The 26,758-nt window shown below is 35.7% G+C and overlaps 1 protein-coding gene across 1 annotated transcript in view; it reads right to left on the reverse strand.

Annotated features, from left to right (window-relative positions):
- Nucleotides 1–26,758, reverse strand: part of LOC149080579 (BRO1 domain-containing protein BROX-like) — a 55,389-nt gene that overhangs the window by 3,025 nt on the left and 25,606 nt on the right. The window contains exons 5-10 of the mRNA XM_089239714.1: nucleotides 24,161–24,266; nucleotides 22,824–22,913; nucleotides 16,594–16,679; nucleotides 11,123–11,204; nucleotides 7,706–7,856; nucleotides 6,311–6,479 (exon numbers count right to left, since the gene is read on the reverse strand). Coding sequence (XP_089095840.1) covers nucleotides 6,311–6,479; nucleotides 7,706–7,856; nucleotides 11,123–11,204; nucleotides 16,594–16,679; nucleotides 22,824–22,913; nucleotides 24,161–24,266 — 684 coding nt within the window. The remainder of the gene's footprint in view (nucleotides 1–6,310; nucleotides 6,480–7,705; nucleotides 7,857–11,122; nucleotides 11,205–16,593; nucleotides 16,680–22,823; nucleotides 22,914–24,160; nucleotides 24,267–26,758) is intronic.

Genomic DNA, 26,758 nt, shown 5'->3' on the forward strand with positions numbered 1-26,758 from the left:
ATCCACAGTGTATATTCATATTATCCGAGTGAAAAAAACCGATAAAAAATTACATAATTGAAGGATAGCCACATTACTAATACACTGGGTTTCACACACACATTGATGGCAGAAATACAGTAGAACCTCAATTATCTAGGCTAATCATGGGGAAGGTTATCACAGATAATCAAAAAACAGGGTTTTCCTTTTCTTGTCAGCCATTCTGCAGAGTATTATAAAATGTACAACAAGAACGACACAAACAAGGAATAGCGCTGGTTCAGCCGATGAGCCATGTGGTCACGTGACTGCATCTAAACTTACACCATTCTTGTGCACCTTACCTTTCAGTTGAAAAAAAAAAAAAAAACAATATTGAAAGCAATATTTGCAACAAAAGCAATATTTTGACTAACTTCCCAGCATTTCTTGTAATTGGCTGCAAATCTTCGATCTCCCCAAGACAATGTCCTGCTCTTATGTGTGCATATGGGGGCTGCCGTACCAATGCAATGACATGGGAGTTTAGCTCTGAGAAATGGGGAGAGATGTTCTGTAAAAGGATGATGAAATCCAGTTCTACTAAATGTAAATGTTCATTTTCATCACACACACATTTTTAACCTTCACAAAAAAAACCCAACAACAACAACACGGATAGGGAAGAGCTGAATATGAAATCAAAATTTATATAACACGGTTAATCTGCTCCTGATAAATCCGCACATGGATAATCGAGGTTCTACTGCAGGGTTTAAGCTATGGTTGCATTTTTTGCAAAATGCGAAAGAAAATCTTAGAATGCGAAAGCCACTGTTGTAGCCACTTCTGCAAAAAATGTGTACAGGAGGTACAAAACGAGTAGACATCCAACCATCAATCATTAGCATTGTAGCCTTTTGCTAAAGCTTTTCCCCCCATTTTTGCTTTTTTTGCTCAAGGAATTTTTTTATTTAGCTTAAACCCTGTTCTACAGTAATATGTATTATTTTTGAAGTGTCGTGAAAAGTGCTGCAGAAAAATAACAAAGCTAGCAGCTTTTTATGGCACCTTGTTTGTAAAAAGTTGTTTTTTCTCAGACAATTCCGATAACAGACTGAAGGTCTACAGCAGTGGTTCTCACACTTACCTCACCCGCTCCTTCCTTGCCCTAGTCAACATTGATCCATGGCTCCCCAAAATAGTCTAACAAAGAACCACTTCAAAGCAATGAACAGGCACATATGAATATTGTAAGCTCACCGCAATGACTCTGACAAAAGTTGGCAATGCCCCTAGGAGCCGTGATGCTCACTTTGAGAACCACTAGTATACAAAAACGAGCTGTCAAAACATTCCTGAGCCAAAACAGCACCACACTAGCAATAGGTCAATCTCTAATATGGTGTTAACCAAAAAGGACATTTGTCGGAAGATGAGCAAGGGATCCAAACCAAACTTGCTGAGGGACTCTACCAAAAGGAGAGTCAACTCGAAAAATTATGATAAAGAGTGAAAAGATCCTTTACAAAAAAGAGAAGGAATCTAATTTTTCAGAAACCAGCTCCTGTAGAGACCTGAACCTGAAAAACCAGATGCATTCAGGTTCTCATCAAATATGCGATTTCGGATCTCCTGAAAGGTGGATGCAACTGGGAACCATGTAGTCCGGCTGTCTGTTTGGCCTATCTGTAAGGACCTAAAGAGAGTGGCACTTTTTAGAAGTGCAAGAAAGGAGGGGTATTAAGATGAATTGAGCATTGAATAGCAAAACAGTTTGATTAGCATTTCAAAAGTATTGCATTTACTTGTACTTTTTTATTTACCCACTCACTCTTCCCCCTCAAGACGATTTCGATGTCTATAAATTTACACACACACACAAGTAAGTAAACACAGTCATAATAAATCTGACATAAAAAATGCTGCCACTGTAAACTCGTCGCCTCATGCCGGCCATGGGTACAAGATGTTTTAGAGTGAAAATTTTGTAGTAAGAATGACCAGTTTGCTTAAGATTGGATTTCTTGCACACTACTCTTCTACTCTGAGAGCACAGATGGTAGTGCTTACTATATGTTGAGCGTTGAATGCTAAAGTCACGGTTAGTAAGCAATATTTGACAAACCCCTTAACTATCACTCTCTTCTGTGCTTCCAGGACAGTCATGGATCCAGAGTGATGTGTCAGAGGGGCAGGGGAATTGTGTGGTAAAGGGTTATTGTGGGTAATCATGTGTCCTGTCATTCACACAACAGCCTAATTTTTCTCCATATTATAATGTCCTTTGGACACACACCCCCCCCCCCCCAGATATATGCATACCTTATTTTCAGCTTTCCACAAGAATGTCAGAATAATAAGAGCAGAATCATATGCCTTGTTACAATGATACTTGCATTTTGATCATTTTTGTCGCACCACGGTCATTTTCTGCACATGAGGGCTATTAGACCAGGACCTACAATTTATTGCTGATTCTGAACGGCAGGCTTGTTTTTTATACTCAGAGAAGTTGGTGCACTAACCCCTCGATGGGGACTACCTGCGGTAACAATTTTTACTGCGGTCATGTTGCCGTTTCTGTTGTACCCCTGTGTCAGGAAAGTTTTCTGACAAGGACAAGCTGGGTATCTCACATTTTATAGAACTCTGATCATTAATTCAATAGCGAAATTTCTCATTTTGGAGGGCTTTATTGCCCACACCTCTTATTGTTCTAGTCTGATTTTCTTGTGTGACCACCCATTACCTGAATATGTTGCACATACAAACTTGTTCCCTGGACTTAGCTCTCCCCGCCTCTGTTTGTACATTGCATCTGAAAATCACAACCTAATGTGGAAAATAATTTTCTGGGACGTAATTTTTCTATCAACAATTATCTGAATTTAATCCCAGTAAGAATTTTTAAAGGTAAAATTGTAATTCTTGCCAAAAATGAAAAAAAAAGCTGTTATACTTAGCCTAGCTGTTTTCTCAACAGCAAAACTATTTTTAACTACAGCGCCTTTTGTAGTTGAAAATAATGAATGAAAAAAAAACAAAATGCTGTAATTTTCTGTAATAAAGCTGCAACTTATGCAATTCTAAAAGTTAGTTTTTAGCTCTTGCAGTTAATTTGAATCTATGGCCTATTCAATACCTTTTTTTTCGTGTTGCCTTTTCCCTAGCATTCTTTAGCCAGGTCCAGACTGACTGGTCATCAATCATTTATTTTTTGAATATTGATGAGTTAGTTCAAAAGTAGGATGAGAATAGAATAAATTGTTGAATGATTGACTGACCTCTGAATTTGGATAATTTAACAATTCTAATATTAGAATAAAGCAGTGTTTCCTAAAGTGGTCAATATGTTCTCAAACAGGGTGCTGAAATGTACCAGCAAAAGCTACTTATACAATGTAAGTATAAGTTAACATAAAAAGCAGGGCACTGATTTTTTTTTAGAAGAAAGATGGTAGGACAAAAAAACTTTTGAGCAAGTTTTTTAGTCACAGTCTGCAGAGAACTGTTCTTATGTAGAGGAATTTTCAAACACTTTCAAGGCCTCAATAAAACATTACTTTTGGAAGAATGGGTCTGGGCATTAGCTGTTTAATACAGTATTACATGTCCTTTTTCATTTATTTTTTCATACCAAAGAGAGTTGGCCTAGTCCAAGTACAATGGTTTTTTTTTTGCACAAAAAGTCCACTCTTTGCAAAAGATCCAATGAATGACCCATGAATAAATGTGAGTATCATGTAAATGTGTAATTGATCACTTTGTTATAACTATATAAATTATGACTTGCAAGCGGTTTCCGGGCTATTAGGCCATAGTCTAAGGGATTTTCTGCCTAATGTTTCCCCCACATCTGTGGTAGGCATCTTCTGTGGTTACGTAGATTTCAGAAACAATCGAGAAAGGCTTCATACATCAAGTGCCATTGACGTGCTCTCTATGTACTGTATCCTTTTTAGCTTTGATCGGCTGCAGAAGAACTGCATTGGCTAGCTTGTGTAGATCTTCTGCTCTGATTGGCTGTGTGTGTGTGTGTGGTGTCTGGCGGCAATTGGCTGTTGTGGTCATTTCCTTTCTGGCTCTTGTCAGGGGGCACATCTCTGGCTCTCTGCACCACTGAAGTAACAGGACCCAAGTGGTATGCACCTTCATCTCCCCCTCCTTTCAATTTATGTTGTGATGCTTGAATATTTCAATTGCTTCTCTATGAAGATGAGCATGGTAGTGCACCTTAGACAATATTGCCTCAATGTTTTCAAATTTTATTTTGTGACCGGTTTCCCACATATATTCTGCAATGGTTGACCTTTCCTTTTTTCCCCGGTAGCAGTACTTCTTTTTGTTGTTCCTATGTATACTTTTCCACACGAGCATGGAACCTGGTAAACACCTGCCATGCAAAGCAGGTCTCTTGGATCTTTTGCAGGCACATCGATTGTGCTAAATTTATGGTGGATTTGAAAATAGGCTTGATGTTAAACTTTTCCAAAACTCTCCCAATTCGATGGGTGACCTTCTGAATGTTTGGTAAATAGGCTTTGGCTTGGGGTTCCTGATTTTCTTTGTTAATATTATAGTTGTTTTTCCTGCAAGGTCGTATCTCCCTTTGAATCTCTTTTATTGTATAACTGTTAGCTTTGAAGGCCTTCTGTAGATGGATTAGTTCTGTGTCTATATGTTCAGCTCACAGATACGGTTAGCATGATTCACCAGTGTCTTTAGCACACCTCTCTTCTGTCTCGGATGGTGATTGAAATTTTTTTTGTGGAGGTACCAGTCTGTATGAGTAGGTTTCCTAAAAACACGTGCCCTAAGCGGTTGTCATCAGTTCTGTTTACCAGGACATCCAGAAATGCTAGCTGTGTATTTTTCTCCATCTCTATTGCGAATTTGATAGCTGGGTGAATATTGTTGAAATGTTCCAGAAGTCTTTGTAGTTCGAGGTCCCCGTGCTGCCATAGCAAAAGGTATCGTCTATGTACAGGAGCCCTACCACAGGGGTTAGTGGGGCAGACTCTGCAAGGCTTCAGCTTCAAATCTTTAAATGAATAAGTTAGCCACCACTGGACTGAGGGAGCTGACACCATCAAGTTGCTCATAGAAGCTCTCATTCCAGATGAAGTAGGATGACGTGAGGCAGTGACGAAACAGGTTCACTCTATCTACCATGCTCATCATCTTCATAGAGAAGCAATTGAAATATTCAAGTACCACAATATAAATCGAAAAAAGGAGATGATGAAGGTGCATCCCACTTGGGTCCTGTTACTTCAGCGACACAGAGAGCCAGAGATGTGCCCCTGACAAGAGCAAGAAAGGATATGGCCAAATGACAGCCAATCACCACTAGACACTGCACGCAGCCAATCAGTGCACAACACATCCACATAAGACAACCAATGTGGTTCTTCTGCGGCTGATCAAGCCTCAAAAGTGTACATAGAGGAGTCAATGACACTTGATGCACTGCAACATCCCTGCATGCAACCCAGGTTCTGATCCGGAGAATTTCCAACACCAAGCAAGGCGGCGAATGACTGGGACCAATGACAAGAGACAGGACGGCGATTAATGTCAAGTGATTAATGTGATAGCGGGTAACTAAAATTGTACACTAACTAACCCGAGATGAAGTTGTTATAGCATACTGATAGCAGGATAGACGGACAACTCACCAAGAGCTGATCACTTTACCAAAAGTGAAGTAGTGACGATTGTTGAAACGAATGTGCTTTAACCATCTGGACTCCAAGAATTTATACCTGAAAACGGAAGTGCGGTATGGTCCAACTGCAGGGATTGACCATCTCAGAAAATGTATATCAACACATGGCCAATGGAAAAAATAGTAAAACACATTTGCATAACAGAACAATAACATTAGATTTTATAAAAACTTTGGCACTGTAAAGTGGCAACACAACAATAAACAAAATGGAGACTTGATCAAGATCACACATTTCTTCAGCCTATGGATAATGAAAATATCACAGATTTTACCCAACCATGCACATAGTCAAATAAGAAGGTAAGACAATTTGTATAAAAAATGACTACACTAGGACTTTTTTCCACCAGGGTCTATGGGTATGTTACAGCATGAAGCCCTTTCTTGCTTGTTGCTGAAATCAATTACAGAAGATGGCTACCACAGATGTGGGCAAAAAATTAGGAAGAAAATCCCTTAGACCATGGCCTAATAGCCTGGAAACAGCTTGCATGTCATCGAACGCTGGCCATGGAAAACCTCACACAATATGTAAATTATGTTTAATTCAGAAACTGATGGGGTTTAATTCAGTCTGATTCTTACATAAAGTTAAGAAACAAAGAAAAAACATACTGATGTGTTAAGAGCAACTGATCCAGTCTTAGGAGCTTCAAAAGCCGCATATGTAGCAGGATTCCACAGTTGGTTCAGGGATGGTAAATCAATTTTTTCTGGACTGGCCAATCCATAAGTGGCTTTTAGCTCTAGTTTTATGGGCTCTGGTGGTACCCTCTGGTGAAAACTGAAAAATATAATAAGAGCATGATATGAAGTAACGGGAACAAAGCAAGATGAAATAAGAACTTGAATAAGCGAAGTTTAAATAAAACAAAACTATGAACCTCTCTGCTATTTATACAAAGTAGAGATGACTGGATACCAAGCGAAGATAATTGGAAAGAAAAGTCACATCCCTCTGTGGGGAATCAAACCACCAACCTCAAACTTTCTGGGCACATGCTCTACCATTAAATTACAGAGGACAGACATTTTCATTCCAAAGAACACTGTGTTCCTTTGGGCTGAACAGGACTGTGCAATAAACAGCCATTTTACTCAGCAACAGCTTGCATCGAAATTAGCCCCCAAATGGCAACAGAATGAAACAATGGACCTCTTTACTAATTATACAAAGTACAAATGATTGGATACCAAGCGAAGATAATTGGAAAGAAACGTCACATTCCTAGAAAGAGAAATGGGACTTTTTTGCGAGGTTGGTGGTCCAATTTCCCACAGAGAAATGTGACTTTACTTTCCAATTATCATTGCTTGGTATCCAGTCATCTGTATTTGGTATAATTAACAAAGAGGTTCGTTGTTTTGTTCTATGTCCCCATCTGGTGGGTAATTTTGTTGTGAGCTGTTGCCGAGTTAGGAGGCTGTCTCTATTGCACAGTCCCGTTTAGCCCAAAGGAACAGTGTTCTTAGGAAAGAAAATATATGTCCTCTGTAGCTTAATAATAGAGCATGCGCCTGAAAAGTGCAAGGTTAGTGGTTCAATTCCCCACAGAGGAATGTGACTTTTCTTTCCAATTATCTTAGCTTGGTATCCAGGCACATGTACTCCGCAAATTTAAAATTTTATTTTGTAAGTGGAGTTCATTCCGGAAAAAAAGGAAAATTAACCTATCAGCATAGCCACCCTTATGAGCTCTGAAATTATGTTTTTAAAAGTAAATGCACAGCAGATATTCTAAAAAATACAGAAAATATAATAGATGAATATGAAAAAAGAAGCTCAATGTGCATAACGCCTTTATTTTTTACACAAAGTTGTGAGCTATTCACCAAAAGCTGTGGTATTTTTAACAAATTATTTATTTTTTTGATTAAGACATATATTAGTGGTTTATTCATTTGAATTATTATTTAAAGGTAAGTTAAAAATAAAAAACTCTTTTGTTTCAAGTAACATTGTTATTTTATTTTAAATTAATCACAGCACTCTTTGGCCAGTATACTCACATGAAACCATTCTCTCTCTCACATTTTTCTAGAGTTCTTTTCACCAGTGGTCCAAGTTTACGGAAAAAAAGGTGCTCATCTATTTTTGCACTAATACCAGAACCTTTCAGATTGTTATATTCCTTTGATAAATTTCGAGCTTTCTCATAACCTGTTACAAATAATAAGAAACATTTTATTAGCATTATAAGAAGAAGTTTGTATATATAAAGGGAAACTATATTTTTATCTTTAAGAAACCTATATGCAAAAATAATGTTTTTTTGTTACATTCAAAATTGACAAGGAAACTAACATGAAAGAGAAATTTACAATTTTGGGATATGCCAGCTCATTGAAACTGGTCTTTCCAATAACTTAACCAATGAGTCATTAATACCAAAGTTTGACACAAAATATCCATAAAAAATTATACTAAGAATTTAACAAAAGAAATTAGTCCCAGAAATTAAAATTTTTCAAGTAGTATGTACATTTGTACATATACAAATGTCCAAAATTAAAGTCTGAAACAGATTTGGTGATGTTAATAGACACTGATCACCAGACATGCCCCATTGTCATGAAATCTCCCTGATAAGTGTTGAGCTTTACCATGAGGGTGTGCACCTTATTTATTATTTTGTGACGTTTTCTTGACTTTTGTGACCTTTTTCTATGATGACATTGCCCGTCTAGCAACCCTAGACATCCCTGATATTTTCTTTATATCAGAGCTCCTATGACGAAATTTTGTCTCTGAAACAAGCTCCATGGGTGTGACCGTGCAAGTTGAAAATGGGTCCTGCACATGCAAAACTACTAAACAAACTATTGGTGCATATTACAGGTTGCCGTACTGTGCATACACAATTATGTGCAGAATGTTGCCTACAAGTGCCAAAATGATCATAAGGTTGCCATTCCGTGTGCTTTCCCATCGTCCCTCTTCAATGGAGTAAAGCATGGAAGTGAAGAAAGCCTGTTATTACCCTACTGAAGACATAAACACGGTATATCAACTCTGAAACCAGTTAATGTTGATTTCCTGGATTCAGAACCACATTTACCAGCCTTGGGCCCCCTACACAGGATAGATTTCACATGTTTCTTATAATTTTTAGATTTTTCAAAGTCCCAATATTACATGCTTGTTATTTGCTCAATTTTTACTCCCTATTATAAACTTAAATCATGAACTTGTCACTTTATTCTTTTCAATTCGACCAAAATGTTGCATAACAAGCTTAATTTCTCATCACAGACCCTTTTCTTATATCAGAGTTTGTCTTCTTTCGAGCTCTCTCATTCTGTCACTTGCATATTAAAATTTTTTGTTATGATATAGCTAGTTGGTAAATTTTGATACAATTAAAAAAATAATAATAAAAGTGGTAAAATACAGCAAGAAATTGAAAGACTCGATTTTTTTATATGCAGATTCTTTTTGAGAATTCTGGAGATGTGGAAAGCCCCCCCCCCCCCAAAAAAAAAACAGATTTCAATCGTTTGAAAGACAACCATGTCCCTTTTGAGTTTTCTTAATATTTATGCCTAGTTTCCAGCATTATCCTCCAAAATTTTAAAAACTCATTGAGAGAGATCATGAGGATACAGGTTCCCCCAATGAAAAAACATATACAGTATCAGTTCCTTCTGTCATTTCCAGCAAAATTTCTTTTGGGTTTAGCTTTGCTAGCTGGTTATTTCGAATTCACTGTTTTCAGTATTAAGAAAATGAAGATTTTTTTCAAGAGAGAGAGATAAAAGTGAAAATTTCAGAAGAAAATTAGTCAAAAATTTTTGAGTATTTACAAAAATGGAACTTGTGAAAGAATTGAATGCCCCCTTCCCCCCGTCAACTTTGAAAACTGTTGTAGGCTACTAATTCTCTTAAAAAATCATCTGATTGTATAAAAACATAAAAGTAAATTTAAGGAAAGAATACCATTATTAAATTTCTAGAAAAAGTATAATCACAGAGGAAAGTTGGGAAAAAGCAACATTAAATGTGGGAAAACCATTTTTCTCGCATTTAATGCTGTTTCTCTCAACTTCCCTCTGTATTTCAAACTTGAATATCTAAGTGAGTATTGCACTTAGAAATGTGAAATTTTTTTAGTTGGCACCAGAAGAGACAAGGCAACAACCTTCCAATTGGGTTTTTAGGCACACCAGGACAGTACAAACAGTTATTTTTTTAATTTTAATAAATATATAGCCCCTTGCAACATGAATGACATATCTGAGTACTACATGTTATTTGGATACTTTTCTAATCGGAAGTATGCTTCTAGGACCAACAGTTCCCCAATAAAATACCATACACCCTTTTACCTATGTACCCTTTATATATATTCAGAAAACATTTATGAGATTTAAAAAAAAACCACTGATACCATCTTATACCATTTAAAGATTTACCATCAGAATGTACCCCAAGAATAGAAAATGTGGTAAGAATGAAAAATTTTGGCTCATAATGAACCAATATTTTTGAAAAAACAAACCATTTGGTTAAAACCAAGGTTCAAACAGAACAACCCTGAATTTAATCCTTTTAAAAGATGATGGAAATCCACAACTAATTTATGAACAAATTATTCTTACATAATAATGAATGCAAATTGAGAATTACAACTTTCTTGCATTATTGTCTCTTTGAAAGACTGCGATGTTTGTTTTTACTGGTAGAAAAGCACATTTGGTGAACATTCTCAAATAAAAACACGTCTGCTGTATAATTTACATGTTTTTCCATGTATTTTGTTGCAGTATTTCAAAGAGACATAATAATATGCAAAAGCTGTAATTCAATTTGCATATAATGGGAAGTATTTGTTCACAAGCTAGTTGTTGATTCCCATAATCTTATAACAAGGTTAACCTTGCTTATATCAGTACACAAAACTATGCAGTACCACCTATCAATGAGAGTTTTAATTGATTTTCCCACTATTTAACAAGTCTAAGGACATAAACTGCAACCCAATACATCAATTTGTTGATTTTTTATTATTTTTTAAAAATCCATTCAAATTTATGAGACACCCGTGCTCTGCGGAGCCCTTGGGGCTCCTTGTGCACTTCCCAGGGGCTCCGCGGCCACTCGAGAATAATAAAATAAATCAATAAATTTGATAAACAAACAAAAAAAAAAAAAAAAAGGCCTAAAGGGTACTGCCATATAAATAATATACTAAAAAGGGCTCCTCGAGTTAAACAGGGCTTCAAAATAGAAATTATACACTGAAAAGGGCTCCGCGTGTCAGAAAAGGTTGAGAACCGCTGGAATAGATCAATATAAAAATTAATAAATCACAAATATAATCAAAATTTGAAATAAAAAATTAGATACAATTTTTTAAATATCAAATTTGAATGTCTATCCAATAAGATATTATTGTGAGCATTATTTATAGCAAAATATGAGCTTACATGTCTCACTTTCTTTCAATGATCTAATGGCCTCACCACACTTTTCCTGAATCAAAAGGTTCTCACCAGCATAACAGTATGCCTATTCATTAATAGAACAGGTTATAAATAAGACAATTAGTTTTATTCTTATTTCTTGAAGATCATGGGTGAAAAAAAAATGTATATATATCCACCTTAAACATGAAAACTTTATCAAGTATACAATTTTTTTTCCATCAAAATTAGTACAACAATATTCTTCATTATCTTAGTGAGTAGAAGCACACACATTTGGAATCTATTATAGACAGTAGGCCTTGATTTATAATTACCACTTATGTATATACACTCATGTCCATAAATTAAGGATAATTCAGAATCACACGGAAATCAAAATCTAAAGTAAAAATTTCACCTGTAGAATTATCACACACATCTGCAAGAATGATATGCAAATTTCAGGAAGCCACCAGATGATGTCGATAGTATGTCACAATGACAAGAGTGTAAGAGGGGGGTAAATAAGGAATGGTGGCAAAGAAGTAAAATTGCTCACAAGAGTTCTGTAAGGCGCTCAGTGCCATAAGCGAATAGTTATGACACAGAGGACGCATGTGGATGATTTTTTACGTGGTGGAATTATCGGCCGCCTGGAACGTAGGCGTACTCAGATGGAAGTATCCGAGGAACTTCGAATTGCCTAAAGTGTCATCTCTAGGCTTTGGCAACGATTTCAAGATAACGGAAATGTCAGTAGACGTTACAGTACAGGTCGCCCCTGAGTTACAACGCCGAATGAAGACCGGTTTTTGGCAGTAACTGCCAAAAGAAGCAGACGGAGCACAGCATCCGAACTGTCTCATAAGCTATCTGCAGCCACGGGTACCACAGTTTCAAGGCAAACCGTGTACAGACGTTTGGGAGATATTGGTCTATATGCTCGCAGACCTATCAGATGTGTTCCGCTCACGGCAACTCACTGTCGGCAGCGATTAGCCTGGAGTAGAGAACATGCAATGTGGACATCGTCACAGTGGGCTTGTGTGATGTGTTCCGACGAGTCCAGGTTTAGCTTGCAGTCGGATTCACGTCGGACTTTCATATGGAGAATGCCAGGTACCCGTTACCACCAAGACAACATCATTGAATGACACCGTTACGGTGGTGCAGCATTGCTCGTTTGGGGTGGAATTATACTGGGTTCCAGAACAGATCTGCATGTTCAAACCGGAACCATGAAAGCCCAAATTTATCGGGACATCATTCTGGAACAACATGTACGTTTGTTTAGAGGTGCCATGGGCGCAGAATTTGTGTTTATGGATGACAACGCCCGTCCTCACCAAGCAAACATCATAAACGAATGCCTTGAATCTGAGGATATAACCCGTGTGGAATGGCCAGCATTCTCACCTGACTTGAATCCGATAGAGCATGAATGGGACATGCTTGGCCAACGAGTTGCAGCCCGTCAACCACCTCCTACATGTGTACCGGAACTTCGGAGAGCATTGCTTTTCTGAGTGGAGTGATCTTCCCCAAGATCAGATCGATAATTTGATACTCAGCATGCCTAGGCATTGTACGGACTGTATTTCATCGCATGGGAGACATACAATGTATTAACCATCATACCAACCATGTAATAGTAAGTTTTTGTACAGGAGATATTTTTTACAATTGCTCCAGGGAGCAAAAATCATAGTTTTTATGAATGGTATCATACATACACCGTTTTTGTTCTTTATCTTTTGTTTAATAAATGGGCTTTATGAATAAGTAACGTTTGCTTTGTTTCTGAACCTTCATTTGCCGGAGCTGACATTATCCTTAATTTATGGACATGAGTGTAAAATGACTGGTGTAACAAAATAATGATTAATTAACCTTACACAAATTCCCTTCAAGAAAATCATATATCAACTCCAGATTCTTTTTGATTAAAGAATTTCATTGAAGTTACATATTATTCTGTAGTTGGAATTTCGAAATTGTAGATCAAGTATAATTGTAATAAATTTTTTTAGTGCAAACAATGTCATTAATCCCTTCACTTACAAGCAATTGGCAAGAAATTCAGGTGATCTGTTTGATGAATCAGCGATAAATATGATAACCTTGTCCTAACCCAACTGCATGTTAGAAAAAGAAAGAAAAAACCGAAGAAAGGAAAACAGTATAAGAGACATACTTATCTATCATACTATACTCTCTCTCTTATCTATGAGTATTACAGATAAGGGAGTAGGGGGTACAAAGTAGATTTCTCTTTTCAACCTCACGTACCTGTTCTTTTTCGCTTTTAAATGTGTATATACATCACAGAGGTAAAAAGAATTTTTTTTTTCATAGGGTTGCAACAAAGCTTTGCAATGATGAGGAGAGAAGAAAAAAAACAAAGAGAGTTTGTTTGAATTTATTCCACTGGTGTTTGGACATAATATTACGTTCTTGATAGTAAAGTGGTTAAAAAACTTGACCAAAAAAAATGCATCAAATGTATGTCACTATTGTCATCATTCTCAATGATGTCATCAATCTTCAAATGACTTATGCAGATAAAAAGATACCTGGTTTTTAAAGGCAAAAACAATTGACTGAAAAAAAACATTCATTAGAAAACGGAAACTTAAAAACTAATAATTTAAGAAGAATCTTGTGTTGATTTTATTTTATGTCCCTTTTTGCATATTACCACTCTTTAAAAACTGGTGAATGTGTGTGAGTTTGCATTCAGTCCTACTATCATTTTACTTTAGATAATTTTTTCAGTCATTTTATAAACTCTTATGGACTAGCAATAACATTTTTAGAATCCAGATAAAATATCTATCACAGTAGAGGATTGTACACCAACCGCTCAGATGACTAGAGCCCGGATGTTCAGGCACTAAAAATGGTCCAAATAGGCAGGCATACAAAAAGGCACTAAAAATGCCTAAAATAGGCACTAAAAAAGGCATTTACAATTTATGGAAGGAAGAAAAAATAACTAGAAACTGAGGTATTTTGAGTTCAAAACTAGCTGAAAAATTGGTTGCATTTATATAATCTGTCTACTGTTTCAACTAAAGTTTACAATAACTACATTATTATTCAACTTAAATTGATTTCAAGCCCAAAATAAAATGCTAGTAGACCCTCAGAATTAGGTCAACTCCAGGGCCACCACTACCAGATACAGAGCCTGTAGAGTAAATGATCTGTGAAGCTTCTTCAATTTGCAAATAATTCTTATTTATTTGTTGTATTATTTGGAATAATCATTATCATTTCTATAATTGAAGCACAGCTAGTTTAGTTTTTTTTTGCAAAAATAGAACAACTTTTTTAAATATTATCATATATTTGGGACTACTTCAAGTGCGATGCCCTGTGTGACCACATCTGGAAGCACACCCCTGGGAGCAACTCTGGTCAATTTAATCGGATATCAAATATGTATATAAAATAAATAGAGCCATAGTTGTTTTCAGGGCATTTATGATGCAAAAAATAAAGCAGTCTGCTCCTATCACGCCTCGTGTGAGTCATGAAGTCAAATGATGACCTTTTGGGATAGCAATTGGTCAGTTATACGTATACAATGCAGTCCAATGCAAGACATATGTGAAGTGAGAAACAAATTTCTAATTTTCCTCTGCTTTTTTTAACATGGGCTGCACACATTCATCTGAAACACAATCATTTATGTCTAACACCATCAGGTCAAAGCAAATTTAATGCATGGCAACACCAAGGTCCATATCTCTCCGATCACTTATTCACATTTAAATGGGGCTGGAGTGTTCTCATGATAATTGATACTGAGAGTTGGAAAATTTTATAAAGTTAATTCCTTTATTCTCAAAATGCTCACAATATCCAAGTTTTACAGATTATGGCCTCTGAAATTCACTAATAAACTTAAAGGTATGTTAAAAAATAGGCATTCATGGCAAGAAAAGTTAAAAAAAAAAAGCATTTTGAACAAAAAAGTTAGAAAATAGGCAAAAAAGACATTTTGCCTATATTTCCAGACTCTACAGATGACTGTCCTTTTTATTATTAAAATTCATTACTCGTTATGTAGTGTAAAAGGTTTTTAGAGTTCCTGGAGATTACCACAAAAAGCCAATAAATAACTCTGTCATCAAATTAAAACTAACATTGGACAAGATTGGATTGGATTTTGAGTTTATTGATGTAAGGACCAATTAGGTCAAACTGCACCAAAACAAATGACCAATTAAAAATTAGATAAAACTTGTTCTTGTCATGTCAAGAAAGTAAAACTATCATGATAAAAAAGCAATGTTGCGTGAAACATATAACAATGGTGTAGATTGTAAACAACTATGTTTGTTGTAAAACCAATGGTTTTGATGAATTTAAAAATGTGAGATGCATCACAAGCACCATTTAAAATGTCACGAAGTGAAAGATGATTGACCAAAATCAGTTGTAAAATGAAGACGATGATGCAAACAAGTAAAAGCATACGCAATGGTCAATGGACTTTGACAATAGGGGAACTCTGGTTGACTCTGTCGCAATAATAAATATGATTGTGTGAGGCAACTGTGTCTTATGCGCAACCGGGCAAGCAAAACTTCCTCCTTTCAATTAGTCCTGCAGCTCAAACGCCAATGGCTGAGTGTGGGCTTGATGACATGTAATTTATTATTTACATGGTTATTCCAGTGCTCCTGCCAGCGGCAATGCATCACTTCTCAGGGGATTGAGAGGTAACCATTGGCAAATATCAAAAGGCTATTGTCAATGTTAGTTGTTGTTCGAAGCTGCAGTGTCTGCATTCTTATTGTCTGGGATTCCTACATGACCTGGTACCCAGTAAAATTTTACTGTGGTACTATGATGGATGAGGTGATGCAGTTCATGAAAAATGGCATGAATAAACAGATGAGTGTGAAAAGTGAAGGAACACAGTGCTTAGAGAGTCACTATAGATGATACATAGTCAGTGGCATTTGCGTCATAGCCTGAAGGATAGCGTACAGTTCCGCCAAATAAATAGAGAATGTGTCTGGGAGCTTGAAAGATGTCTTATCACAGCAGATGAAGGTTTGTAAGTGCAATATTCACAGAGATATTCAAATTTGAAAAGCTGAGAAAATTTTAAAAAGAACAGCGTTAAATGTGGGTGGAAACGATTTTTCTGCATTTAACGCTGTTCTTTCCCAAATTTCCTTCATTTTTCAAATTCGAATATCTCTGTGAATATTGCACTTACAAACATGGATTTTTTTTGTTGGCATCAGGAGAGACAGGGCAACAACTTTGCAATTAGGTTTTTGAGCACACAGGGACCGTATACAAATTTACATTTTTTATTTTGTTACACACTGTATTTTCACTCTAAAAACTGGTACAGGGCAATTTTTGAATACCTATTGAGCATTTTTTAAATTGGAATCATACTTCTAACTTACAGGACACCCTGTATATATATATATATAAAACAGAAACTTGAAAAATTTGACACTCACATAAGCCAAATAGAACACACTTTTTAGCTCAAAATATTTTTTCCATTTTTCGAATTTGGAACTACTAATGCAGCTCACAGATTTGACTGAAATATTTGAAAGAAAAGAAAAAAAAAATATATATATATATAAAAATATGCAAGACATACAATGGCATGCATAATCCTAATTAACTTCTAAACTTTTTTTTTTAAATTTTCATAAACAACAAAATTAGCGAGCTCTAAATTGGTTTTTTGAAAAACATAAGCACTGTGGTGGATATAACAATAAATATGGCGTGTATATAATAAACATGATGCATAAAAAAGACCGGAAATAAGAAATGGGGAGAGTTATAGAAAAGCAAATTAGAAACTGATACAGTAAAGTGACTATAAAGCACTTACTCAGATACAACAAACAATACCATGTAATATTATAATTTGTGCAGGTTGGGCATATAAAATTTATGGGGGGGGGGGGGAATTACTGTCTCAGTAAGCACTTTTTGAAAATTTTAAAGAACACTTGTTGTATCAGCTGGAAAAATGTCTTTTCACACAGCAGTATAAAAGAAGGGGAAAAGTTTTTGCTAGTAAATAAAAATAGTAAAGTAATTATAGTTCATGAGAGAGAGAGAGGTGATTTCTGGGATATTCAAGTTCAGATTGAAAGGTAAGACTGTTTGAGGAATAACCAATATTCTTAACCAATCAAAGCATGGTATGCAACAAGTTTTTGTGAAAGGGAACATTTTTGATGAAAAACTAAGATCAGAGAGGCCGTGTTTAACCGGTATTTAAACAGATAAATTGATCCAGAGGATGATGTTAACTTAGAAAAAGTCTGCAGCTGAATGTGTTAAAAGATACCATACATAGATGTAGGGAATATGCAAGTACAGTGATATCTTTCTTATGTGTCAGTGTAAGAAAACAAGGGAAAAAAGATGCATACATGAGCAAGGCGTATAAATGAATAGCATTATCATGCTATATCTTTGATTGGGACTGCAGAAAATCATCTTATGACTGATAAGGAAAGGGTTGAAAGGTGTCATCCTCAAAAAGCTTCGAAAAAATTACCACTAATTCATTTAAACATGCACAAAAATATAAAAAAAACCAACAGAATTATTCTGGTAATATATTAATATTATCAATTGTAAATATTAATATTGTTAGTGCCAATACAGACCAAGAATGAAATTAAAAATATCGAAATCCCACAACCCTACAGTCTTAGACTGACATCATTCAAACATATGATTAGGTACAGCACAGATAGAGAAAAAAAGAGAATACAGTGGAATCTTGTTTATATGTTGCTCAGTATACGGTTATACGACTTTTATACAACGTTTGTCAATATGTTCCTATACATTTTAATGTTAAAATAATTCATTTATTTGCCATAAAACTTTAATTACTCGATGTTTTGACTTCAACTTCAAATCTTTTGAAAAAAACGTCCATCAAACATGCAGTTTTTATATGGAGTGAAAACGCGTTGCTGCAACAGTTCTTCTTGTATATTGTCACCGCAATAGCCATACATTTTAGGATTGCTGACATATATAAAACTGCCAGTGAGCTAGCTGATGGTCGTTTAGAGTGGACTCTCAAGTGATTTGTTTATTGCTTGTTTCTGAGAATACACAGATGCGGTGAGTCCAAAAGAAATGGGTTTCAATTGTTTTGACGGCCACGTCCTTTCAGAATTTTTCTTCTTTCTTCTCCCAATGTTTTCAACGTTATCCTCAAAGGGTAAGACAGCCCACACATTGTAAGTATTTGGAGGGTACCGGGGGGGGGGGGTCTGCCAAGAAGAGGCACATACACAATAAGTTCTTTCGATCGTTTCCTGTGGAATTTTCTTTCGTTGTGGTACTTTGCTTGCTGGCTGTGTCAAATTCGCTATTCGTAATGTTGACAAAATGAAAAGTGCTTTCTTTAAAAAAAAATAACTGGAAGTTTGGAAGAATTCAACAAGAATTTTAAATTCATGATGAAAGTCAATCTTGCAAAACAGCTGAATATCCCTGTGGCAACTACTTTGTAAACGATTATAAAGCAGAGGAACAAAATCAAAGACCAAGCTGCTGGTTGCAAATCATCTACTGCCAAAAAAGTGAGAGTCCAAGTCGAGAAGATTTTGTTGCAATTTTTTACTGTAAAGGTAATGTTCCACTAAATTTTATTTCTTCAAGTGATTCGAAATGCGCAATTCAATTATTTTTCCTTCAAGGTGTTATTGAAATATTTTTTTTTATAAGAGTTGGAGATGAAATTAAACACATTGAATCTTATATTATTCTGTAAGCCTCTGTGTGTGTGTGTCGGGGGGGGGGGGGAAGGAGTCATTTTTTTAAAAAGTCTCAGTTTAAAAGACTTACACATTAATAGGACATTTTGGCTCTGCCTCTTAAAACTAAGCATAAACAAGGTTTCACTGTTACTAGAGAGAGTTTCTATGGGGGGAAAAGCTGGAAAACAAGTTCTTCATAGATATTGCTAAGAAGCTTGAGAGGCGATAAGTAGCCCAACTGTTGTAATTTTGAAAAAATTTTTTGCGGCTTTAATAATTGAACTCTGCCGCTAATTTTCTTGTTTTTATGTGTTTCTGGGTGAGATGAATTTAATTTAATTTTTCATGATTTTTTGAGGATGACACCTTCCAACCCTTTTCTTGTGAGAGAAACGTATAAGTGAGAGATCACTGTAGTTGAAAAAAAAGGCATGCACAATAGGGCGGAATGAAAAAAAAAAAATCGAAATTGCTATTGTAATAGCATTTAAAATATGCCTTTATGTGAATTTTTTCCCCCAAAATTCAAACTTCTTGAGGTTCTTCATCGCCCCTAAAGTTTTACGCATGTGTGGAATTCTATAACATGACACTGCGGAGGAGGCTTTCCTATTCCCCTGAACACGTGATTCGTTAAGTGAACTGGATGTTTTTCCCTTGTTTCCAGTATTCATCTGCAATCTTAACCCTTAATTGAGAGGGTGTATAGCAGTCAAAATGACGACCAGAAGCTTTTATTGTAGGAAATCCTAAAGAGTTGGATTCTCGGGTCTTGCCAACCTATGGCGATGTTATGATTTGTTATTTGCTGACTCAACGCAATATGAAATCACAACAATCAAGAAAAGATCTAGCTATTGCAGACATTCTTGAAATTATCGTGCCAAAGATAGAAAATATTTGGAAAACTGCTTCAATTCCTACGGTTTCTCACCAACGGATGTGCAAAATTTTCAGACTTTTACCATAAATACAAGAGTCTTCAGAGAAATATGAAAGCATGGAAAGATTCTCAAACTTTCAAGTTGAACTTGGAATCTTTTCAGTGCGAAGCACGGAAATTGGTCGACATTGCAGCATGCAAATGTCATTTTGAAGACTAAGTGTGACAAGTTGAGAAAGATCCCAAATTTAGAGCGAGATTTCTTGCAAGATCAAAGATGTACACGCAAGATGGCCATTGGTCTAGTAGGTGTCCTAACAACGAAGAAATTGAAAAACAATGAACAAAGGAAAATGAAAATGGTATCCCATTTGAAGTCCATCTCAAGAAGAAACGGCAGAAACTAGTTCATCAACTACTAAAAACTCATCTATATCCAACGATTGTGAGGAAAGTGATCTATATGAGCCAAAACACAGTTTGCCGTTGAAGTTACCATTTCCATCTACCAGCATCTGAAGCTGGTCCATCAATCTGTGCTGAAGCAAGTACTTCATTTGCTTTTGAAGTTCTACCCTCATCCTCACAGATGAGAACTGAATTACCAAATGTTTCTCTTGCTTGTGATAGAATTGGTGTGTCTGATCAATCAGCTGCAATTATTGCGAATGCGTGCTGGAAGATGTTGGGTTATTGATGAAAGAGAAGCCAAATATGACAATAGACCGGATGAAAATAAGGCGTGAAAGAGCATCACAGAGAGTACTTTTGCAAGATAAAATTCCTAGAACAAAATGTGCGAGGAATATATTTTGATGGTCAAAAAGACAAAACCTTAGCTAATGTCAAAGAAGGTGATTCTTTCCAAAGAAGAACCACATCTGAAGAACACATAACCATATTGCAAGAACCATGGTCAATTTATCTCGGTCACACAACTCCAAGAAGCAGTAGAGCAAGGAATATAAAGTCATCAATTCTAGACTTTTTGAAGAAAGATTTTGATACGAAAGAATTGATGGCGATCGGATGCGACAGAACTGTTACCAACACTGGTTATAAAAATGTTATCAGATTAATAGAGAAAGAAATAGGTCATCCCTTTCAATGGCTTATTTGTCTTTTTCACTTCAATGAGTTACCTCTAAACCATCTTGTGAAGCATCTAGATGGATGTTCCATCAGTCCACACGGGCTTCAAGGTGATATCGGAAAAAGTTTGGAAAATTTTGAAAGATTACCTATTGTGAAATTTAAACCAATCTCTAATAACCTTCCGATAATGGACAGTGACAACAGTGATCTAAGTGCAGATCAGACATATCTTGTGGAAATAGTACGGGCAAAAAACTGGGAATCAAGTTAATTCTAAAAATTAGAAATGAAGGATTATCAGAAGCAGAAATCCGTACATTCCACGTTCCGAAAATAAACTTTTCTGCTAAGCACTATTCGGAACTAATTGCATGTGATCAAGTGCGAGTGACTGAACCACCTATTATAAAAAATCAGGAACTGGACCCATAAAACTGATCTGAACCTGCTTTTCCATCTATACCAAATTTTCCTTGTCACACACAAGCAGTTGAACGGTGAGTATGACTCGTAATTGAAGCATCTCTTGCTGTATCAACAACCAAGAATCCTGAAGGCTTCATTCAAGCCAGTGTAAAATCAAGGAGTACTCTTCCATCGTTTGAAAAACAGTTGACTATTTTACAAGAAAGTGAAATGTAATAACAGTGTGATAACAGAGGAAGCAATAGAGGCATCCTCCTGACACCTATATCGTCAAACTATGCTTTTTTTTGTTTTTATAATTTGGAACATGGTTATAGTTTTGTCCCCACCCCATTCCCCCAAAAAGGGTTTATTTTATATATATAATGTTTACATAGATTTTTATAATGTGCACTTAGGAAAGTCTTTTTGCTCGACCTTTAGGGTCCGTGAGGAACCTCAAGATATTAAAATATTTTCCTAGATTTTGGTATAACGTCTTAAAACCTTGAAAGGCATCTTTTGAATACTAAGGCAACATCAATTTCCAAAAAAAGTGAAAAAACACCCTTTTTCGTTCCACCCTAATGCACAATGTCATCAGTAGATGAGATTGGAGTTGAGTAGACTTGATTTGATTGGCCAGAAAGTATGTGTCTTATGGAATCAAGTGTCTGGAACACTTACTGGCATGACCTTAGGACACAGCCAAGGACTCTCCCGAGTTGACGAAAGGGTGGAAAATCATTGATGGTTTGGAGAGAAATTGGTTTTAATGGTCAGACCTCTGTGCCAATTCTTGATGGAAGACAGGGTCCAACAAAGAATCAAAAAACAATTGAGCAACATTTGCTACCATTAGTGAGCTTCTTGGGAGATCTGAGTGGAAACTTTAGCATGTCAATGCTAATTTAATAATTCATACTTCAACATTCACAAAACTCTCTCATAAAAAATATTATAGTTTTCAGACTGTCCAATATTGAACCTTGATCTAACCCTGTAGAGAATCTATGGGACATTCTTACCCATGAGGTTTACAAAAATAGAAAGCAATATGATTTTGAAGAAGTGCCCTATATACCAAAGATTATGCTTGTATTCCTTGAAGTCTTTAAAAAAAATGATTCTGTAAATGAAAAAAAATGGTTTTTTTTTTTTGTTTTTTCAAGTGAAAAAAGGACAGGAAACATCACTGATACTCAATTCTGTGATTACATATACTGTGCCAGGATTTCATTGTGTTGTGCTTAAACTTTTGAGGTGAGGTAGATTCAAATGTTAAATTTTTTATTTTGTATCAAAAATCACAATTGAACTTTTTTTTCACATGAATCCCTAGACATAGTATTAAAATACCTTTTCAGCAAAAAACAAAAAAAAAACAACAATTATTTGTTATTAGTTCTTTCTATATTTGTCATTTCTTTTAAGCTTGAACTTTTTGGACTGACTATATTTTTCATAATTATGATGCTGAATTGAAAAAAGCTGTTGAATGCATTATCAAATTTTTGAATTGCAAAAATTTCTTAAAAAATCAAAAACTATTGCTTACCAGCAGTGAGGAACATTTTTGATGTTTCATTAGCTAATGCAGAAATAAGACTAGCTGAATGCTTCAACTCTATAGCTCGAGCTATAGTCACTGTAAAAGAAAATACATGCATGAGTACTGCTCAAAAAATTAAATTGTCCATTTTTATCTATTTTACAGTTCCTAACAATGAGTTGGGAATATAGTTGGAACATGCTTATACAAAGTCTTAACATCACTACAACTTTTGGAATAAATTACAAATGTATTTAAAAAGATATTTTATACTATTTTTGACAAAAAATATACAATATCAAATTACAATATTAATTTACATTCTGTGAATAATTTTTTAAAATGATCTCCACTTGCCCTTACAGTGTGTCAATTTCAGTGGCAACTCATGATCTGAATTCTGCAATTTGTATACTGAAAAAAATTCTATTGCATGAAACAAAATATTTCAATACTTAAATGATGCTTGTGGCAGACAATGTCCTAGGGATTCGCCCTAAATTTGTAATCTAATAGGGTGAGGCCAGGGGGTAAACTATCTCTGCAGTCCTTAGTAACTACTAGTCCAAATGACCTACCGGTCAGAAGACTGAAGTTAAGGACTGCTTCAAATACCGGTAGTTGAGAGGAACTACAAAGAACTGTGAACCACTGGTCCTTAAGATCACGTGACATGAAATAGTAATTAGAGGAGAAAATTTTTGGTTTTTGAGAGTAACAGATCTCTAACCAATCGGGATGCCATTCGAACTCTACAAAAACTACTAATTATTTAACAATTGTTTTTTCGCAGTGGTGGTGGCAACAATATCATGTTTACAACTGATTGCAAACAGACTTTTCAGAGGGATTTTTTTTCTCACCATAAATTTTTGTCACCCCAACTTTGCAATTTTTTTGCACTATTACTGCTGGCTAGTTTACTTATCTTGTAAACATATGAAGATGCTGCATTTTTCATTTTGTGGACTTTTTTTTTTAGAAAAAAATTCAGAGAGAGAGTATATAATAGAAGAATATTTTTCTTTTCCAAGCTCATCGGCCCCACACTTGAAATCTTTCAAGGACCTGGTTAAATTCAGGTTTTTAACCAATCCATGTTGATCTCTTATCCAAAAATTGTGCCTACAGTTTAAACCACGTCGGTGAATACGGCCCTAAACTGAACAATTATTTAAAAAAAACAGTTTTTTTAGTATTTAAGCAGAAGGTGAAAAACAAATTTACACATTTGCTGATTAATTACGTCATTTTCTTCACTAATCAACAAAAATATTTTTTAGGTTTTTCATTGTTTCATGGAAGAAAAACACATCTGAATTTATGTTCCATTCAAAACAAACCTTCTTGGGCTTCAGCAGTGCACTGGTTTATGTATGCATTGACAACTGAAGAATCTATATCAGAACCTGGCACTGGCTTTTCCAGCAGTTGTCCAATGTACTTTTCCTATAATACACAATTAACTAATACATATGAAGCATAAAGCTTTTTTTGAGGGGTCTCATACTTTTTAACAAGGTCAAAAAGCCTTAAAAACTAAGCTCTAGTAGAGATATTATTGAAAATATTATTTAACCATTGATTTATTTCAAATCTGATACACATATTTTGATTGTATATGCCAAGGGTTCTCAAACTGTGTGACACCAACCTTTGTCAGGGGTGCTGCTGAGAAGAGACCCTGACAAAGGATTTTTGAGAACACTCTTTGTTACTGCTCTGAGGAGCCGCGTATAAATATTGATTAGAGGTAGGGGCGCCGCAGGTGAAAAAAGTTTGATGTCCAATCACATAGATACTTGATTTATTACAAAAATTTACTCAACCTTTGGTAATTTAAAAAAAATTAGAATTTTAAATAAGACCAAATCAATGAAATCTCTATCCTTTACCTCATTTTATGAACACAACAGTTTTCTTTATTTTGAATCAATTTTTATTCAATTACATTGATGTCAATCACCCAAGGTGTTTATAATACATTTTTTTTTTCTAAATGCTTGATAATTTGCAAAAACAGGGTTCATACAAAATTTTCAAAATGAAAAGTAAGGAGTTTTTAAGGAGTAATGAGGGCCACCCCCCCCCCCCGAAAAAAATTGCACCACTAGACTAAAAACAAAAGCCCACATGCAGATTGATTTTCATTTAAATGTCTTTTTTCTTAAATTTCTATTTCAACTTTCAGAATAAAAGGTATGATGGGTTATTTCAGCTGCTGAAAAGGAAGAGATATGCAGTGACTATGCGCGAGTAACAAGCGACTGTTTGAGAACACATATTCGAACAGTAACGGAGCACAATGATCAGAATTAGGTATTGAGAATTGCAGTAAGAAAGAAGAGAGTGAGAGTTGCGATAGTAGTATTAAAATGATTTAAAGAAACCGGAAGTGATGTTTTGAGTTAGCAATAAATTTTGTTCTTATTTTACTTCAGCGTGGCCACTTCTGAGAGAGAGAACAGATGTTAACCAAATAAAAGTTAAATCACTGTAAACTGTTTAAGAAAATATGCTCATATATAAGCTACAAAATAACTAACAATATTTTTCATTCAAATTCTTTCATATACATTGGTTTTTTTTTTCAAAAAAAGCCACAAAACATATTTTGTATATATATATATATATATATATATATATATATATATATATATATATACTGGGGGGGGGGCAAAGCCTTCCTGCACCCTTCGGCGGTACCACCCTTTTTCTCTTTACATCATATCTTGTTTATTTTGTCCCACTTTGTCAGAGTGATATGAAAAGTGTCATGTGAAAGCAATAGTTTACTGAGGAATTTTACAATCTTAAAGCAACAAAAAAACCAATGAGATTCATCAAGCATCCTTCCAAAATGGGTCAACTACCCCCATGAGGGTTTGGAGCCTTGTTGTACCACCCGCCCCATGAGCACCACAAAAAATTGTAATTCATATTCATTTTACCCACGACTAAAATCCACGAGCCCCAACCAAGGAGCAGGAAGTCAATATGCCGATTTTTTTATGGGCCCAATACATGGATTTATAGCAAACTTTTACTGCTAAAGTTACAAAAACAATGAGATTCATCCAAGGCCCCCGAAATGAAGCCTGTCAACTTCCCCATCAGGGACCCTGACTCATATCAACTCCCCCCCCCCCCGTGAGGGTCATGAAAATTTTTCACTTGTATTAATTTCACAACAAATAAATTACATGGCCACCTGACTGGATTTATCTCAGGCTTGCATTGTTGCAAATTTTACAATGTCATATAACAAAAAAAAAAAAAGATTCATCCAGCCCCCAACCACACAGCAGTGGTCGGCTGAAGTTGCTTTTCTGTGGTTCCCAGCTTCAAGGCGCGAATGCAAGCCGATCTCCACTTTAAAAAGTCTCTCCACAGAGAGTAACAGACCTACAAATAGTACAAATGTAATTCAATCATAAGACATTGCTCACTTCACTTCTGAAATATGGATGGCTGAAAAATCAAACACAACACTACATATGCACTCAGACTGTCAGGTACACACACACAATTACACTTCCGGCACAACTCACTAGGTAGTAAATCGCCCATAGATGGTGATAGACCTGAGCTGTGCTCAGTTTGAAAGAAAGCCCCCCAGAAATCACTCACTTAAGCAATCTGGGAATGTATCACGGGCCACTTAAGTGATTGGGAAATTTGCCTTAGGCAGCTCAATTGAAGTAAGAATTCGCTACGAGCCTCTTGAATAATCTGAAAATATGTTGCGAGCCACTTAATTCATCCGTAAGTGTACCGGGAACACTTGAGGCAGGCCACATTTAGGCCATGGGTTGAGCATATGTATACTTTAAAATAAGGGGCTGTTCAAATATTACATCAGCAAACTTTTAGTAATTTTTGACCCACCCCCTTGTCAGAAAAAGTCAGTGAGCTCTGTCACTTAAAGCCGGGTTTTCCTA

Source organism: Pholcus phalangioides, unplaced genomic scaffold (genome assembly GCF_987345545.1).
Source record: "Pholcus phalangioides strain wild (caught in Gottingen) unplaced genomic scaffold, Ppha-v1.0 ptg000011l_1, whole genome shotgun sequence".
NCBI classification, from domain to species: Eukaryota; Metazoa; Arthropoda; class Arachnida; order Araneae; family Pholcidae; genus Pholcus; species Pholcus phalangioides.